At 45.8% G+C, this 19799-nt stretch overlaps 1 protein-coding gene across 1 annotated transcript in view; it reads left to right on the top strand.

Annotated features, from left to right (window-relative positions):
• The window catches only part of LOC134345040 (protein Daple-like), a 255263-nt gene that overhangs the window by 216817 nt on the left and 18647 nt on the right, over window positions 1-19799 (top strand). The window contains exon 26 of the mRNA XM_063045180.1: window positions 18523-18726. Within this exon, the coding sequence (XP_062901250.1) occupies window positions 18523-18726 (204 nt within the window). The remainder of the gene's footprint in view (window positions 1-18522; window positions 18727-19799) is intronic.

Below are 19799 nucleotides of genomic sequence, written 5' to 3'. Positions count from 1 at the left end.
AATAGTATAACTGGGGGGTCCACCAGGCTGTTTCAAGCAGTTATGTGTCTGGGGTGGGTTTGGAGTCATGCATCGGTCAGACTAGGGCAGATGGTCTCCTCGCCTGGTGGAACCAGCAGCAGCAACCAACAGTTTTCATCAATAACGAACAGTTTTGCCAGATTATTAGCACCAGAATCAGATGTGTTATCACTGGCATGTGACATGCAATTTGTTGCTTTGTGGCAGAAGTACAGTGCAAAGGAATAAAATTACTATAAGTTGCAAAAAATGAATAATAAGGTGGTGTTCATGGACCGTTCAGAAATCTGATGACGGTGGGGAAGAAGCTGTTTCTAAATTGTTGAGTGCTGGTCTTCAAGACCTTGTACCACCTTCCTGATGGTAATGAGGGAGGGCACGTCCCAGATGGTGAGGGTCCTTAATAATGGATGCCACCTTCTTGAAGCACTGCCTTTTGGAGACATCGCCAGTGGTCGGGAGGGCTGTGCCAGTGATGGAACTGGCTGAGTCTACGGCGCTCTGCAGCCCCTCGTGATCCTGTGCATTGGAGCGTCCATGGTAGGCTGTGACGCAATCATTCAGCATGTTGTCCATCATCGTACATCCGTAGAAATTTGCTAGGGTATTTTGGTGACATACCAAACCTCCTAAAACTAACAAGTTAGAGCTGCTGGCTTGCCTTCTTCATGGTCGCTTTGCTGGGCCCAGGAGGCATTCTTCGAGATGCTGGTGCCCAGGGCCCCTGCGCTGCTGACCCTTTGCAGCACGGACCCTCCAAAGAGGACTGGTGTTGTTCACCCTGCATCCCTCTCCTGAAGCCTGCAGTCAGTTCTTGGCCTTGCTGACACTGCGTGCACAGCGTTGTGACGCCACTCAATCATGTATCTCACTCCTGTACGCCACCTCATTGCTCTCTGAGGTTCTACCACAACAGTGGTGTCATTGGCAAACTTATAGATGACATTTGAGCCAAGCAGTACATTTAGAAAATAATGTTTTTGAAAAGTTTGCATGATTATTACTGAAATGATGCAGCAAATCAGTTTCCATTGATGATTCTAGTCAGAATGAAATTAGCTCTGGTTGGGATGGGGAATTGTTGCTATGATTTTATTTAATGTAATTTTTGTTTTCAATTTCATTTTTTTCCTTATTTCTCTTTCTCTGCTCCCCCGATTACTGGGGTGCTGGAATTTCTTTTCTGACCTCACTTAAGTGCCTACCCGGAAAAAGTTTGCCTTTCTAAGGAGTAAAAGTAAAGAAAAACTCCAGGAGAAATCGCTGAGCCCGACCAACCAACCAACACCGTTCGCTGTCCAGGGGTCTCCGTCTGTGGTCTTCCAATGACATGTCGGACTCTGCCAGTGATTCACTTCTGCACATCTCTGACTGTGGCAATTTCTAATCCCCTCTATTCCTCGCGTCCCATCACCATCCCCACCCAAGAGCAACACAGAATGGAGGCACACGAGAGAAGCCAGGGGCCACATTGCCTACCAGATTGTGATGATGTCAATGTCAATGCTAATTCCAAAAGTGTAAAGGAATTAAAATTAAATTTAAAACAGATCAATTGAAATACTACATCTGGCACGTTGGTGCCAATGATTTCAAAGTAGAGCCAGTCATCCATGATTTCGGATGGTGCAACACAAAATTAAACCGAGCATTTGAGTCTCTGAGCATTTCAGATGTAAGTAACAACACGCTTCTGTGCTGCAATGCGTTAATGTTTCATTTATAAACCCAAATTCGGTGTGTTTCTGAAGAACTGAAAACTGTCATAAAGGGATGACTTTTTAGTTTTTGAATTTGTCCCTTCTGGCACTTTTTTAATTAGACAGTGAAACTTGTACAAGTGAATGCTGACAGACAACACACACCGCCCCACACTCACCCCACTCTCTGCCAGGTGGACAGATGCATCCGCGTGCTTGCTCAGCGAATGGACTTTGGCCTTCCCTCGGACAGACACCACTCCCTCCTTCACCAGATGGATTTGGAAAAAGATCCTCATCCACTTTCTCCACAGCTATTGCCACAGGAAAGACAGTTCCTCATACTGCTCACACCCGATGCCCATAGGCACCGGTGGTTATTGAGAAATGTGGGTTAATTGCACACTAAGGCACACAAGTGACCCATGACACTACAGACACAACTTACAAACACAGACAACCTTGGCATACACAACATACGGCTCAGCATGGGATTTGGTGAAGCAAATGTCTATGATGCAATGGAGGACCTTTCTACCCAGCATGCAGAGTGACAGGGAAACCTCTCTATAAGAGGACTGGGTGCCCATAGAGCTCCATGCAGTGAATAGAGTTTTCCCTTGTGCCTTGCATGCTGGGTAAATAGCTCTCCATTTGACTGTGAATGTTTTTTTCCCCAACACACAACTAAGGTGAGAACAAGTGACACCCTTCTCTGCAGTCCACAAAGTGTACAAGTTTCACTGTAAACAAAAAGTTCACCCCAAATTATGAACTTCATTACCTTTGCTTACACGTACGCTTATAAGTGGCCAGCTACAATGCAATGATTGTTGCCCATGAAGCTTCCTGTCTTGTGCTCTCCTTCCCCAGTCTCTTCCATAACATGTGTCTCAGGATTGACCGGTTCCTTGCCCGTCCTGTTATGTGCCATTGCTGCCACTCTCGTTGCTCTCCCTGCTTCTATTCGGCGTGATATTATCTTTATCTCCCTTCCTTTCCCAGCAGCTTCCGATGTCTTAGAGGAGAACAGAGTCATTTAGCTTGTAATCCTGAGGGAAGGTGGAGCTCGTCTGATGGTGGTGAAGAGTGTGGGGCAATCATGGGGGCGGTTAGCATTGAAAACTAAAACCAAAAATCAAGGATTAAAAGCATGAGGGGCAGCTTGCCCACAAACTTAAACCCTAAATCTTGTTTGCTATTCTGAGACAGCATTAACTAAATAAAACGTAGAACTTTGTACAGGTGTACAAGATGATAAGAGGCATAGGTAAGTAGAGTGGACAGACAGAGACTTTTCCCGGGACTGAAATGTCTATTATGGGGGAGGAGCATAATTTTAAGGTGATAGGAGGAAAGTATAGTGGGCATGTCAGAGTAAGTTTTTTCTTAATGCAGAGAATGGTGGGTGCCAGGGTGGTGGTAGAGGAGGATACATTAGAGACATTAAAGAGCCTCTCAGATAGGTATATGAATGAAAGAAAGATGGAAGGTTATGTGGGAGGAGAGGATTAGATTGTCCTTAAAGTAGGTTACAGAGTTGGCACAATATTGTGGGCCAGAAGGCCTGTACTGAGCTGTAATGATCTATGTTCTAATACCATGGTGCAGGAACAGGCCCAAGATGATTGCGCCAAAAACGATGCTGAATTAAACTAGATCTCTACTGCCTGCATGTAATCCTTATCCCTCTGTTCACTGCACAGTAATGTGCCTCTTAAACACCACTATTGAATCTGCTTCCACCACAAACCCTCGCAGCCCATTCTAGCCACCCACCAGTGTGTGTAATTTTAAATAAACTTCCCTGCACTTCCTTTAAGAGAAGTTTGGACAAGTACAAGAATTGGACGTCGGTGGTCCAGGTGCAGTTCGATGGGTCTAGGCAAAGTAACGGGTCAGCACAGACGAGATGAGCCGAAGGTCCTGTTTCTGTGCTGTAGCGCTCTACGGCTCTATAACACACCTCCTTTAAACTTTAAACTTTCCCCCTCTCACCTTAAATGCATGCCCTGAAGTATTCAACACTTTGTTTTCAGCGGAGACGATTGTGATACAGTAAATATTCCAAGCAGGGTGACGACATGCTGAGAGTTATCCAGCTCCCAACACAAACAGAATGCTGGAGGAACTCGGGCAGCATCTGTGGAGGGGGGTAGATAATCAGCATTTTAGGCTGAGATCCTCCATGATGATGTGTGTGCTTGTCGACAGTGAATGAGGTCAGCAGAGGGCTCGCTAGTGTAAGTGGGAATCGTAGCAGTTAGCATAGTGCTTCACAGCACCAGCCATCTGGGTTCAATTCTGCCGCCATCTGTAAGGAGTTTATATTCATGGTGAGTTGTGGGCATGCTATGTTGGTGACACTTGTGGGCTGCCACCAGCACATCCTTGGACTGTGTTGGTCATTGACTCAAATGACACGTTTCACTGTAGGTTTCTAAAGCTCATCTTTATCTTTAAATCTCAGTAATACTGATACATTAGTTTTGTATGTGTGGTAATCATTTCAGTGAAGTATAACTGGTATCAGTGGGGAGGTGAGGAGGTGAGGCAGGGAGGCGTGCAGCTGATTGTCTGTCCCTGCTGAACTAACTGTATCGTGTTGAGTCTGCATACCGCTTCCAGCACTCCTGTTGTCTGAGTTTTGCAAATAATGCACAGTTGCTGAACTGGGCTCCAGATGGTTTTTAACGATTTTTTCAAAACAATTATTTATTTTTAACAGTGATTTCAACTGCAGGCATTATGTGACAGTGATTAGATATGTTAATATTTTCTATATCTGTACTGTCTGTACATACTGTATTATTGCCTTCTATGAAAAATCATGTTTTTAATGGAAAGTGTTAAAACTGTAATTACACCCTCCCTCCACTGTACAGGTTTACATGTATATGTATATTTAAGAATTTATATTGAATTAATATAATGTTTCAGAATGATGTTTGTCTTCAAGCTTTAGTACAGCACAGGACTGGGCCTTTGGCCCACAAAGTCTGTGCTGTACATGATGAATTAAACTAATTTTCATCTGTCTGCGCGTGATCCATATCCCGCACCCCCACCCCCGTTCCCCACACATTAACGTGTCTGTCAAAAAGCCTCATGAACACTGCCATCCTATCTGCTTTCCATCACTTTCCCTTCCATGCACCCTCCAATCTCTGTGTACTGTAAATTAAAACTTGCTTTGCACATCTCCTTTAAATTTCCTGACCTCGCCTTCAATGCATGTCATCCGGTATTTCGGCGTGGTAACACAGCGGTGAGCTCAGTGCTTTTTACAGCGGCCAGCTGTAAGATTGGGTTCAATTCCTGCCACTGACTGTCAACTCTCCACACGACCACATTGGTTTGCTCCACGTACTTCGTGTCCTCTCAAATTCCAGGGCTTGTAACGGGCATGCTTTGTCACGCTGATACCCAACATAATCCTCGCTGATTTGATTTGACACAAGCGATGCATTTCACTTTTTCAATGTACGTGTGACAAAATGAAGGTAATCATCTCTAACCATCATCTTCATTTCTACCCTGAGACTAAGATTCCGACGACCTATCCTATCTGTGCCTCTTTGTAAATTTATGAACTTCTATCAGATCTCCCCACCGCCTCCATCACTCCAGCGAAAAAAACACAAGTTTGTCCCACCTCTCCTTGTAGCTCGTGCCCGATAATCCAGGCAGCATCCTGATGAACATCTTCTGCACCCTCTCCATATCCTTCCCATAATGGGGCGACAAGGTTTGCACCCTTTGACCCAGCGACGTTATCGCCATCCACGTCCTTCCTCTGTATGTCAGATGCTGAGAACCGGTCTTCACTGCATTTTACCACCCAGTAACAGGCTCAGCAGAGTGGTGAACATTGTGCATCTTGTGAAGAGCCTGAAATGGACAGCAGGGCCAAGCTGCAGTTTGTGACTGGGCCAGCAGATGGTGCTGGAACCAAGGGAGTTAGCCATTGGGAAATGGGTATGCAATTTATAAAATCCTGCTCGTAAACTCCACCCGTTTCCGTGCAGTTTTAACTTCATTCCCCTCTCTTAGAGCCGACCCACACCCCTTCATTTATCCTGCATGGATACTATCGCAGCATCTACACCTACGGCCCACGGAGTATCACACATAAAAGTTGCTGGTGAACGCAGCAGGCCAGGCAGCATCTCTAGGAAGAGGTACAGTCGACGTTTCGGGCCGAGACCCTTCGTCAGGACTAACCGAAAGAAGAGCTAGTAAGAGATTTGAGAGTGGGAGGGGGAGATCCAAAATGGTAGGAGAAGACAGGAGCGGGAGGGATGGAGCCAAGAGCTGGACAGGTGATTGGCAAAAGGGAAATGAGAGGATCATGGGGCAGGAGGCCCAGGGAGAAAGAAAAGGGGGAGGGGGGAAGCCCAGAGGATGGGCAAGGGGTATAGTGAGGGGGACAGAGGGAGAAAAAGGAGAGCGAGAAAAAGAATGTGTATATCCCTTGTTTTATCCCCCCTTGTTCAATCCCTTCCTACCTATGTTCGTGACACTTCTCATGCTCTGAAACTTTTTGATGATTTTAAGTTCCCTGGCCCCCACCGCTTTATTTTCACCATGGATGTCCAGTCCCTATATACTTCCATCCCCCATCAGGAAGGTCTCAAAGCTCTCCACTTCTTTTTGGATTCCAGACCTAATCAGTTCCCCTCTACCACCACTCTGATCTGTCTAGTGGAATTAGTCCTTACTGTTAATAATTTCTCCTTTGACTCCTCCCACTTCCTCCAAACTAAAGGTGTAGCCATGGGCACCCGTATGGGTCCTAGCTATGCCTGCCTTTTTGTTGGCTTTGTAACAATCTATGTTCCAAACCTATTCTGGTATCTGTCCCCCACTTTTCCTTCGCTACATCGACGACTGCATTGGTGCTGCTTCCTGCATGCATGCTGAGCTCGTTGACTTTATTAACTTTGCCTCCAACTTTCACCCTGCCCTCAAGTTTACCTGGTCCATTTTCTGACACCTCCCTCCTTTTTCTGGATCTTTCTGTCTCTATCTCTGGAGACAGCTTATCTACTGATGTCTACTATAAGCCTACGGACTCTCACAGCTATCTGGACTATTCCTCTTCTCACCCTGTCTCTTGCAAAAATGCCATCCCCTTCTCGCAATTCCTCTGTCTCCACTGCATCTGCTCTCAGGATGAGGCTTTTCATTCCAGGATGAAGGAGATGTCCTTTTTTAAAGAAAGGGGCTTCCCTTCCTCCACCATCAACTCTGCTCTCAAACGCATCTCCCCCATTTCATGCACATCTGCTCTCACTCCATCCTCCCGCCACCCCACTAGGAATAGGGTTCCCCTTGTCCTCACCTACCACCCCACCAGCCTCTGGGTCCAACATATAATTCTCCGTAACTTCCGCCACCTCAAACGGGATCCCACCACTAAGCACATCTTTCCCTTACCCCCCCCCGCTTTCCGCAGGGATCGCTCCCTACGCGACTCCCTTGTCCATTCGTCCCCCCCCCCATCCCTCCCCACCGATCTCCCTCCTGGCACTTATCCTTGTAAGCGGAACAAGTGCTACACATGCCCTTACACTTCCTCCCTCACTACCATTCAGGGCCCCAGACAGTCCTTCCAGGTGAGGCGACACTTCACCTGTGAGTCGGCTGGGGTGATATACTGCGTCCGGTGCTCCCGATGTGGCCTTCTATATATTGGCGAGACCCGACGCAGACTGGGAGATCGTTTCGCCGAACACCTACGCTGTGTCCGCCAGAGAAAGCAGGATCTCCCAGTGGCCACACATTTTAATTCCACGTCCCATTCCCATTCTGATATGTCTATCCACGGCCTCCTCTACTGTAAAGATGAAGCCACACTCAGGTTGGAGGAACAACACCTTATATTCCATCTGGGTAGCCTCCAACTTGATGGCATGAACATTGACTTCTCAAACTTCCGCTGATGCCCCACCTCCCCCTTGTACCCCATCTGTTATTTATTTATCTCGTACCCCATCCGTTATTTATTTATATACACACATTCTTTTTCTCTCTCTCCTTTTTCTCCCTCTGTCCCTCTGATTATACCCCTTGCCCATTCTCTGGGCTTTTCCCCCCTCTCCCTTTTCTTTCTCCCTGGGCCTCCTGTCCCATGATCCTCTCATATCCCTTTTGCCAATCACCTGTCCAGCTCTTGGCTCCATCCCTCCCCCTCCTATCATTTCGGATCTCGCCCTCACCCTCCCACTTTCAGATCTCTTACTAGCTCTTCTTTCAGTTAGTCCTGACGAAGGGTCTCGGCCTGAAACGTCGACTGTACCTCTTCCTAGAGATGCTGCCTGGCCTGCTGCGTTCACCAGCAACTTTGATGTGTGTTGCTTGAATTTCCAGCATCTGCAGATTTCCTCGTGCCCACAGAGTATACAGCTTGTTATACTTTGTACAGCATAATACGGACTCTTCAGCCCTCAATGTATATTAGGCACTGTACATAGAACAAGAATACAGAATATATAACATCCAAGCACGGTATGGGCCCTTCAGCCCACAATGTTGTGCCAACCACGGAAAAAGTCTTTCCCATGCACACACAGCCCTTAACCCTCCGTTTTTCCTACATCCATGTGCCTACCTAAGTGCCTCTTAAATATCCCTAATATATCTGTCTCTCCCACCAGCAGTGGAATCGAAATATCCCTAATATATCTGTCTCTCCCACCAGCAGTGGAATCGAAATATCCCTAATATATCTGTCTCTCCCACCAGCAGTGGAATCGAAATATCCCTAATATATCTGTCTCTCCCACCAGCAGTGGAATCGAAATATCCCTAATCTATCTCTCTCCCACCAGCAGTGGAATCGAAATATCCCTAATCTATCTGTCTCTCCCACCAGCAGTGGAATCGAAATATCCCTAATCTATCTGTCTCTCCCACCAGCAGTGGAATCGAAATATCCCTAATCTATCTGTCTCTCCCACCAGCAGTGGAATCGAAATATCCCTAATCTATCTGTCTCTCCCACCAGCAGTGGAATCGAAATGGGTCACTGGCACTGTAATAGTGTTACGCTGCTATGTCACCCCCAGCAGTTAAGTACACAGCAGATGCAGAGTTTGGAAGGGAGTAAAGTTATCCATCATAGGGCACAAAACAGAAGACGGAGTACTTGCTAAACCGTAGGAGATTGTATTGAAGTTCAAAGGGGACCCTTGTGAGCCTGTACACATCACCGAAGGGCAGCATGCAAGTGCACTATGCGATTAGGAGGGTAAATGGTATGTTGGCCATTATTACCCTAGGTGGCACTGTAGCATAGGGAGCAACACAGTGGTGTAGCATCTAGCACAATCGCTTTACAGCGCCAGTGATCACTGATTGAGGTCCAGTTCCTGCCGCTGCCACCAATTGTGACCGTGTGGGTTTCCTCCAGGTGTTCCGGTTTCCTCCCACATTGCAAAGGCTTACAGGCTAGGGTTAGTAATTGTGGGTATGCCCTGTTGGCACTGGAAGCGTGACCACACTTGCAGGCTGCCCCCAGCATACTCCTTGCTGACTTGATTTGATGCAAAAGCGACCCATTTTACTCTATGTTTCGATGTGTGTGTGACAAATAAAGCTCTTCTTTACAAGAGGATATGAATATGGGAGCACAATTCAGTTCAAGTCTCTTCCCCTCAAAATAAAAATGGACTGAGTTGTCATCGTACGAAGTTGTCTTGCAGGGAAGAGTTGCACAGCTTGTTCCACAGGTGGTATTTGCCATGTGATGAGAGACCAGAGTAGACTAGGACCGTAGTCTGCGGAGTTTAGAAGAGTTAGAGGGCACTTCATTGGAATTTGAGGAATTCCTACAGGATGCAACAGGCTCGGATACAGGGAGAGGGCCAAGAACCACCATCTCAAAATAAGGGATGAGCTGTTCATTTTTAATTCTTTATTTTATTCGGAGATACAGTACGGAAGCAGGCCGTTCCAGCCCAATGAGCTCACACACCCCAATTACACCCATGACCAATCAGTCGACCAACCCATACGTCAGTGGAGTGTGGGAGGAAACCGAGTACCCGGGGGAAATCCACACGGTCACAGGGATAACATGCAAACTCCTTGCAGGCATCGGTAGGAAGTGAACCGGGAACGCTGTGCTGTAATAGTGTTGTGTTATCGCGCGGCCCAGCTGAGGACTGAATGAAGGGGAACACGCACAAAAGGCTGGAGGAGTCCAGCAGGCCAGGCGGCATCAATGGAAAAGAGTACAGTCAACATTTTTGGCCAAGACCCTTCGTCAGGACTAGAGAAAAAAAGATGAGGAGTCAGAGTTAGAAGGTGGGGAAGGGGAGGGAGAAACACAGGGTGGTAAGTGAAACCGGGAGGGGGGTGGTGAAGTAACGAGCTGGGAAGTTGATTGGTGAAAGGGCTGGAAAAGGAGGGATTCTGATAGGAGAGGACAGAAGGCCATGGAAGAAAGAGAAGAGAGAGGAGCACCAGAGGGAGGTGATGGACAGGTAAAGAGATAAGGTCAGAGAGGGAAGTGGGGAGTGATGCTAGGGATGGGGGCAGGGTCATTACCAGAAATTCGAGAAATCGATGTTCATGCGATCAGGTTGGAGGCTACCCAGACAGAATAAAAGTTGTTGCTCCCCCCAACCTGATCACGACAGTAGAGGAGGCCATGGACTGACAAGTCAGAATGGGAATGGGAAGTGGAATTAAAACAGCAACATCTTACGTTCTGTCTGGGTAGCTTCCAAACTGTGTACATGTGACAAATAAAGCGGATTTTTGTGGCAGGTAATAGAACTACATACAGTATCGTCGTCATTCTTTCCTGCAGTTACTTCAAGTCTTCAGCCCTGAGGTTCTGACCCCTGTACAAAGAGAATCAGATCATTCTAATCATAATTTAAACACCCTCTGCTGTCTCCAACCAATAAACTTCCACCCTATTCTCATGAACATGCAGCTAAGTTTTCCATTTCCTGCAAAGGTTCCCCAAAATCTTCCAGTGCTGTCACACCTGCCCAGTAATGTGTCATCAGAAACCACACGTACAGTATGCCTTGAGCTGTTTACTGCAGGTTCTGCATTACCTTCCAGCTATGGTGTTCTGTCAACAAAGTGAAACTTATGTGAAAACTTTTCCAGTCAGCTTTTAGTGCTGACTGGAACCATTTCAGACAGTGATGCAAGTTTGAATACAATAGTTGCTGTCTTCGCCGTGATGTGTTACTGCATTACAACAACACCTGACCCCACCGCAGCACTTCACCCCCCCCCCAATTAAACATCAGAACATCATCCTGTCTAAGCAGGAAACTCCCCGTTTACAGAAGTAAAACTTCTAATCTCTCTCATTGCTGTTTTCCCCCTCTGCACAGAATATTACCTATCGATTCTCATACAACACAGAAGCAGGCCCTTCTGCCCATCGCATTCATGTTGACTGTGTTGCCCAGCAAGCAGTTCTGTCTGCCTGCATTTGGCCCATGCCTCTCTAGACCTCTCCTCTTCATGTACTTACCTAGATGACTTTTAAATGTTCCTAATGTGCCCAGTTCATTCAATATGTCTAGCAGCTCATTCCAAATAAGCACCACCCTTTGTGTGAAGAAGTTGCTCCTGATGTGTCTTTTAATTTGCTCGCTTCTAGTCTTAAACTTCTTGTTTTCAGCACTGCCTCACTGGGATTGTGGTTCTAGACAATAGTTCTCAACTCATAGCACCATAAGGTATACTAGAAATAGGCTATTCAGGCCATGCAGTCTGCTCCACCGTTTGATCATGGCTGATTTCTTTTCAACCCCATTCTCCTGCCTCTCTCCGTAATCTTTGATGCCTTTACTAATCAAGAAGCTATCAAGCTCCATTTTAAATACACCCGATGACTTAGTCCCCACACCTGTTTATTGCAATGAATTGCACAGTTTGTCACCCTCCAGCTAAAGAAATTCCTCCTCATCTCCGTTCTAAAGGGGCATATTTCTTTTTTGAGTCTGTGCCCTTTGGGCATAAACTCTCTCAATATTGGAAATAGACTCCCCTTGTCCACTGTATCTAGGCCTTTCAATATTCAATAAGTTTCAATGAGATCCTCCTTCATTCTTCTAAGCTGCAGTGAGTACAGGCCCAGAGCTGTCAAACGGTCCTCATACGTTAATCTTTTCATTCCTGGGATCTTGTTCATGAACCTCCTCTCGACCCTCTCCAGTGGCAACACACCTTTCCTCGTTTCAGGGGCCCAAAACTGCTCACAATGCTTCAAGTGCAATCTGCCCAAAGCATTGTTTTTATATTCCGGTCTTCTTGAAATGAATGCTGGCATTGCATTTGTCTTCATTACCACCAACTCAGCCTGCAAGCTGATCATTAGGGAAACCTGCATGAGGACTCCCAGGTCCCTTTGCACCTCTGATTTCAGAACTTGCTCCCTGTTTAGAAAATAGTCTATGCCTTTACTCCTTCTACCAAATTGCATGATCTTGCACTTCCCTACACTGTATTCATTTGCCCCTTCTTTACCCATTCTCCTTATCTGTCCCAGTCCTTATCCAGACTCCATGTTTCCTCAACACTACCTGCCTATCTTCGTATCATTCTGTAAACTTGGCTGCAAATTGTCAATTCCATCATCCAAATGATTGATATATAACCTGAAAAGAAGTTGTGTATCTACACTGACACCTGTAGAACATGGCTAGTTGCCAACAGCCAACTAGAAAAGGCCCCCTTTATTCCCACTCTCTTCCTCCATGCTAGTATCTTTCCTGTATTATCATGGGCTCTTATCTTGGTTAGCAGCCTCATGTGTGGTACCTTGTCAAAAGCTTTCTGAAAATCTAACTAAGCAACATCCACTGCATCTCCTTTGTCTATCCTATCTTGTACTTCCTCAGTGAATTCTGAGAGGTTTGTATGGCAAGATTTCCCCTTAAGGAAACCATACTGACCTCGGTCCATCTTATCCCATATATCCTGAAACCTCAGCCTTAATAATGGACTCCAATACCTTCCCAACCACTGAAGTCAGGCTAACAATCCTATTATTTCCTTACGTCTGCCTCCCTCCCTTAAAGAGTGTACTGACCCAGCACTGAGCCCTGCGGAAGCCCTGAAGGCTCCAGGGATGGTAGGATCCCACCTAGTCTCTTTGTCCCAAATGGGATCTACCACTATCTGCTTGTGGTTATTCCTCAGTGACAGGGACTTGCAATAGTTTGTCTTCTTCAGCCCTCTCCACGTTCAGCACATTTGAACATAAAACAGTCGAGCGCAGTATGGGTCCGTCAGTCCACAATGTTGGGCTGCCCCTTTAACCTACTCCAAGATCAATCTACCCCTTCCCTCCCACGTGGCCCACCATTTTTCTTTCATCCACGTGCCTAAGAATTTCTTAAACATCCTAAATGTATCTGACAGTGTATTCCACACACCCATCACTCTGTGCATTAAAAAACTTACCTCTGATATCTCCCCTATGCTTCCCTTCAATCACCTAAAGATGTTGCCCCCTCATTAACCATTTTCGCCATGAGGAGGAAGGTTCTGGCTATTGACTAACTTTTCATGCCGCTTATCATCTTGTATACCTCTATCAAGTCACCTCCCATCCGCCTTCATTCCAAAGGGAAAACACCTAGTGCGCTCAACCTATAGTCACAGCATGCTCTAATCCAGCCAGCATCCTGGTAAATCTCCTCTGCACCCTTACTGCCCTTCAGCGCAAAGTTTAAAAAGAGCTTGGGAGCTTTCATTTTTCTTTCACCGGGTTGAAATGAGTGCGGGGCCAGTGAGAAAATGAAGTGTAAGCAGAGCAGCCATTGTTGGGGCACCCACTGTGTGAGTAAGTCCGTGTTAGAATGGTCTGGCTTGGGTGCAAACAGTCTTGAGCAAGTACAGGACAAAGTTCTAAGTAAGGAAGGAGTTGTTTTTTTCTGGTAATGCATATCTACTGTGCTGAGAATGATCCAGAGGTAGTGCGGTGGTCCTTGTGTGAGATGTTGGAAACGTGGGAGACCTCCAGTCTCCCTGATAACTACATCAGCATGAAGTGCGTCAAGCTACAGCTCCTTAGAGTCTCTGTTAAGGAACTGGAGCTGCAGCTCGATGTCCTTCAGCTCATGTGGGAGAATGAGGAGGTGATAGATGGGATCTACAGGGAGGTAGTCACCCCTAAGTTGTAGGAGGCAGGTACATGGGTGACTGTCAGGAGATGGAAAGGGAATAGGCAGCCAGTGCAGAGAACTCCTGTGGCCATTCCCCTCAGTAATAGTTATACAGCTGTCGGGGGGAGCTGCAGCAACCAGGTCTCTGGCACTGAGTCTGGCTCTGTGGCCCAGAAGGGAACTGGGGGGAGAAAAGAGTGCAGTAGTAATGGGGGAATTCCATAACTAGAGGAGTGGAAAGGGATTCTGTGGATGTGAAAGAGACACCCAGATTGTACATTGCCTCCCTGGTGCCAGGGTCAGAGTTATCTCGGTTCAGGTCCATGGGATTCTGAAGGGGGAGGATGAACAGCCAGAAATTGTGATACATAATGGTGCCAATGACATGGGTAGGAAAAGGGAGGAATTGGAGAATTAGGCAATAAGCTGAAAAGCAGGACCTCCAGGGTAGTAACTGTTGCATTGCTGGCTGTGCCACGTGCTAGTGAGGGTAAGTGTAGGACTATTTGGCAGAGAATGAGTGACTGAGGAACTGGTGCAGGATACAGAGTTTCAGACTTCTAGTCATTGGGATCTCTTCTGGGGAAGGTAGGTCCTGTACAAAAAGGACAGGTTACACCTGAACCCGAGGGGGGGGGGTAACATCTTTCAGGGCAGGTTTGTGAGGGTGGGTTGAAACTAATTTGGCTGGGGGGGATGGGAACCAGAATGATAGGACTGAAGATGAGGCAGTTGGTATACAAGTAGATGCAATGTGTAGAGACTGTGAGAAAGGACAGGCAGATAATCGAGCAAAATCATGGTAGGATGAGTTAGTAGGCAGCCAGAATCAAAAAGGGTGACTAAAGATGTTATATATGAATGCACTCAGCATACGGTGTCAGATAAGTGATCTTGTGGCACTGTTGGTAATTGGCAGGAGTGATGTTGAGGGCACCTCTGAGTCGTGACTGATAGGACATCATAGTTGGGAATTTAGCATAAAAGGATATACATTGTTTTGAAAGGATAGGCAGTTAGACAGAGGGCTGAGGTGGTTTAAATGGTAGAAAACTGAAATCAAATTCTTGGAAGGAGGTGACATAGGATCTAAAGATATAGAGTCATTGTGAGTGGGGTTAAGAAACTGCAAGGGTAAAAAGACTTGGTGGGAGTTATATACAGGCCTGAATCCCAAGAGAGAAAATTTGTCGAATGCCTACGAGATGGCTATTTAGAGCAGCTTGTGGTTGAGCCCAGTAGGGGAAAGGCAATTCTAGATTGGGTGTTATGTAATGGGCCAAATTTGATTAGGAAGCCTAAGGTAAAGGAACCCTTAGGAGACAGTGATCATAATATTGTAGAACTTGCCCTGCAATTTGAGAAGAAGCTTAAGTAGGATGTGTCAGTATTACAGTGGAGTAAAGGGAATTACAGAGGCCTGAGAAAGGATCTGACCAAAGTTGATTGGAAGAGGAACTAGCAGGGATCGTGGCAGAGTGGCTGGAACTTCTGGGGGCAATTCAGAAGACGCAGAAGAATACAGCCCAAAGACGAAGAAGTATTCTAAAGAGAGGATAAGGAACCGTAGTTGACAAAAGTGAAAAACAGCATAAAGGCAAAAGGGAGGGCATATAATAAAACAAAACTTAGTGGGAAGGTAGAAGATTGGGAAGCTTTTAAAAACCAGTAGAAGGCAGCTAAAAGGCTATAAAGAGGGAAAAGATGAAATATGAAGGTAAGCTAGCCAATAATGTAAAAGAGGACAGATTTTTCGGATATATTGTATAAAAAGTAAAAGAGAAATGAGTGGATATTGATCTGCTGGAATATGATGCTGAGGAGGTAGTAATGGGGGAGAAGGAAATGGCAGATGAACTTAATAAGTATTTTGCATCAGTTTTAATTGTGAACAATACTAGTGGAATGCCAGAAATGTGAGACTGTCAGGGGACAGAAGTGAGTGCAGTTGCTATTACTAAGGAGAAAGTGTTTGGGAAGCTGAAATGTCTGAAGGTAGGTACGTCACCTGGACCAGATGGACTGTACCCCAGAGTTCTGAAGGAGGTGGCTGAAGAGATTGTGGATGCATTAGTAATGATTTTTCAAGAATCACTGGATACTAGAATGATTCCCGAGGACTGGAAAATTGCAAATGTCACTCCAATTTTTAAGAAGGGAGGGAGGCAGAAGAAAGGAAATTATAGGCCATTTTGACTGACTTCTGTGGTTGGATGAGGTAACAGAGTATTTGAAGGCATGTGATAAAACAGGGAAGAGTAAGATAACATGGTAAAATAGCCCAAAGTGGTTTCCTAAGAGGAATTCTTGCTTGACAGATCTGTTGTAATTCTTTGAGGAAATAACAGGCAAGTTAGACAAATGAGTGTCAGTAAACATTGTTTATTTGGACTTTTATAAGGCTTTTGACAAGGTTTTGCACGAGGCTTCTCAACAACGTGAGAGTCCATGGTATTACAGGAAAGATACTAGCATAGATAGAAGATTGGCTGACTGCCAGGAGGCAAACAGTGGAAATAAAGGAAGTCTTTTCTGGTTGGCTGCCAGTGATTAGTGGTGTGCCACAGGAGTTGGTGTTGGGACCACTTCTTGTCACATTGTATGTCAATGATTTTGATACAGGAATTGGTTGCTTTGTGCTAGGTTTGAGGACAATATGAAGATAGCTGGAGGGCGGGTAGTGTTGGAAGCAGAGCGCCTGCAGAAGGACTTGGACAGATTGGGGGAATGGGCAGAGAAGTGACCACTGGAATACAGTGTAGGGAAGTGCATGGTCATGAACTTTGGCACAAGAAATAAAGGCTCGGGCTGTTTTCTAAATGGGGAGAAGATTCAAAAATCAGAAATACAGAGACATCTGGGAGTCCTCCTGCAGGATTCTCTGATGGTCAACTTGCAGGTTGAGTCAGTAATAAGGAAGCCAAAAGCAATGTTACATTCACTTCAAGAGGAGTAGAATACAAAAGCAAAGGTGTAATGCTGAGGCTTTATAAGGCATTGGTCAGGCTGCACTTGGAGTACTGAGTGTTGTTTAGGACCCCTTATAGAAAAGATGTGCTGGCTTTGGAGAGGGTCCAGGGGAAGTTCTCGAGAATGATTCCAGGAATGAGTGAGTGAGTGAGGCCTCCATCAGTCAGGGCTGACCATGGATTTGCATCCTAGCTGTCTAAATCACAAGCCTGAGCAGTACAATATGGAGAGCAAGCTGTTGCCCATGTATCAAGCTCTCCTTTTCCACACATCTGATGAACCTAAAGGAATGGCAGAGTCCGAGTCCGGTGCAGTTTGGCACCAGCGGCATCGCTGGAGTTTGTGGTCAGCATTGAACATAGCACTGCCTTAGGAACAACAGCTCCAGATTTTATCCTCGGGGTATACTCCTGAAGCCTTCCCCGTGAGTGGATATAGGTGCAAGGCAGCACAGGTTTGAGATCTGAGTTTTTCTTCTCCTAGATGAGATGCCAACCACGGCTGATGAATCCCATCTGCCTGAAGCAACTGGTTTTAAGACACCAGTACCCACTTTTGCCCCTTCTCCTGTCAGCAGAAATGGTTCCACCGGACCTAGTAGCTAAGCCACACATGAAGGCCAGGAGGTGTACTTGGCTGTCAGAGGCTAATTGAAGTGCATTTAATAGGTGGTGGGAGCTTGTCCCCGTTACCACCCCCAGCTTTAATAACCTTAAGGAACCATCCCAGGAATGAAAAGGGTTTACATATGAGAAGTTATTGATAGTTCTGGGCCTGTACTCGTTGGAGTTTAGAAGATGAGAGGGGATCTCATTGCAAACTATCAAATATTGAATGACCGGGATAAAGTAGTTTTGAAGAAGGTGTATCCTATGGTGGTATGGTGGAGAGTCTAGGACCAGAAGGCACAGCCTCAGAATAGAGGGATGTCCATTTAGAACAGATGAGGGGGAATTTCTTTAACTAGAGGGTGGTGAATCTGTGGAATTCGTGGCCACAGACAGCTGTGGAGGCCAAGTTATTGGGTGTATTTAAGGTGGAGGTTGATAGGTTCTTGATTAATCAGGGCTTCAAAGGGTATGGGGAGAGGGGAGGAGAATAGGATTGAGAGGGATAATAAATCAGCCAAGATGGAATGGCGGAACAGACTCGATGGGCCAAGTGGCCTAATTCTGGCTCTGTGTCTTATGGTCTTAAAGCTTCCTCATCCTCCTTATGTCAGTTATTCAAGAACAGTTATTATGCTACAATAATTGAGCTCCTGAAGGAACGTGGATAACTTCACTGACATTGTCTCTGAGCAGATTCCATGACCAATGGACTCACATTCAGGGACTCTACCATTCGTACTCAGTACTATTTACTTAGTTTTATGCATTTTGTCCTCTTTTACCCATCAGTCTTTGTGTGTAGTTTCTTTCCCACTGATTGTATGTATTGCTTTGTTTTCCAGTAAATGTCTCCAAGAAAATGAATCTCAAGGTAGTATGTGGTGATATATACAGTACGTACTTTTACTTCACTTTGAACTTTTTTGTGGCTCTTACCTAATCACTGTCACACTGTCTGTTGATAGCAGTAACAGTCCGCCCAGATCTTGTTCAGCTTCTGTCTGTGCCTCAGATTCCCCACACAAACCCGTGAGAAACGGGATGGTAATCATGCGCTCTTCTTGTCTCTTTCAGTCCCCAGTGAAGGCCAGAGGGACAGAAAGCCCTCTCTCAGTTCCACGCCCTCCCCCAGTGCGAACCCAAGCCCCGAGAGCACCGTTGGGATGCGGCACCGCTGGGCGGAACTGGGGTCCATGGCGTACTCCACCTCCGCCATCCATCTCACCTCCTCGCACACCACCCCCAAATTCAACAGCTGGCACCGCACCAAAGCCAAAGGTAAGGAAAGTTTTATTCCCTAGAGCACAGGAGAACGAGTGGAGATTTGATAGGCATGTACAGAATTATGAGTGGCATTGATAGGATAAATATAAGCAGGCTTTCCCTACTGAGACTGGGTGAGACAAGAACCAGAGGTCATAGGTTAAAGGTGAAAGGTTAAATATTTAAGGGCAACCTGACAGAAAAATGGAAGGTTATGTAGGAGGGAAGAGTTAGATTGATCTCAAAGTAGGTTAAAAGGTCAGCACAACAGTTTGGGCCGAAGAGCCTGTACTGTACTGTACTGTTCCATGTTCTACAATATGTACTGAGATTAGAGATGAAAATCTGAAATGGAGTACAGTGCTCATCTTAGCTAACCTGTAAGTCTCTTCCTACTTCACTAAACCCCAAAACTGCAGTAATAGAAAGTGCTTCTCCAACTTCCTGTGAACTTTACACTGTGTGGTAACTTCCACTTTTTCCTGAAATTTATATGCGTCAGAGTTCTGACCTCTCCAGCAAATAGAATTGAACTCTTCACATCTGTTCCACAGAACCTCAGCCGTATATTTTAAATGGTCCACTTGACCCTGTTTACCCTGCAGTTTGATCTTTAATCTTTACTCCAGATATGGCATCACTTCGTTCAGTGCGACAGTCCACCTGACTCTGTTCAGTACGGTAGAGTAATCTGGCGTTTTGGCACTTGAGAATTAGCCCTGGAAATTGACTCAGCATTCTGCTGATCTTAGAAATTCCAGATGCATTCCAATTCCACCACATCCCCAGAAGGTGCAGTCCAGATTTTTACTAACTCACTGTGTCCTGAAGAGACTCTGAAACATCTCTGGAGTTTAGCAGAGCGAACAAGCACAAGACAGATTGTATGTGGAGAGCGTGTTTCCTCTCATGGGACAATCTAGAACTCAGGATCTCTGTTTAAAGAAACTTAAGCACTCCCTATTGACAGTAAAGATGAGACAACTTTTTTTGCCGAGGATTTCAAGTTTTGAGAGTTTTTGTCCTTAAAGTGTATTGGAAATGGTTTATTATTGTCACGTGTACCATGATACAGTGAAAAACTTGTT

This window comes from Mobula hypostoma, chromosome 1 (genome assembly GCF_963921235.1).
Source record: "Mobula hypostoma chromosome 1, sMobHyp1.1, whole genome shotgun sequence".
In the NCBI taxonomy this organism is placed as follows: domain Eukaryota; kingdom Metazoa; phylum Chordata; class Chondrichthyes; order Myliobatiformes; family Myliobatidae; genus Mobula; species Mobula hypostoma.
Note: the sequence above shows the minus strand (reverse complement) of the source record. Positions and strands in the feature narration are given on the sequence as shown.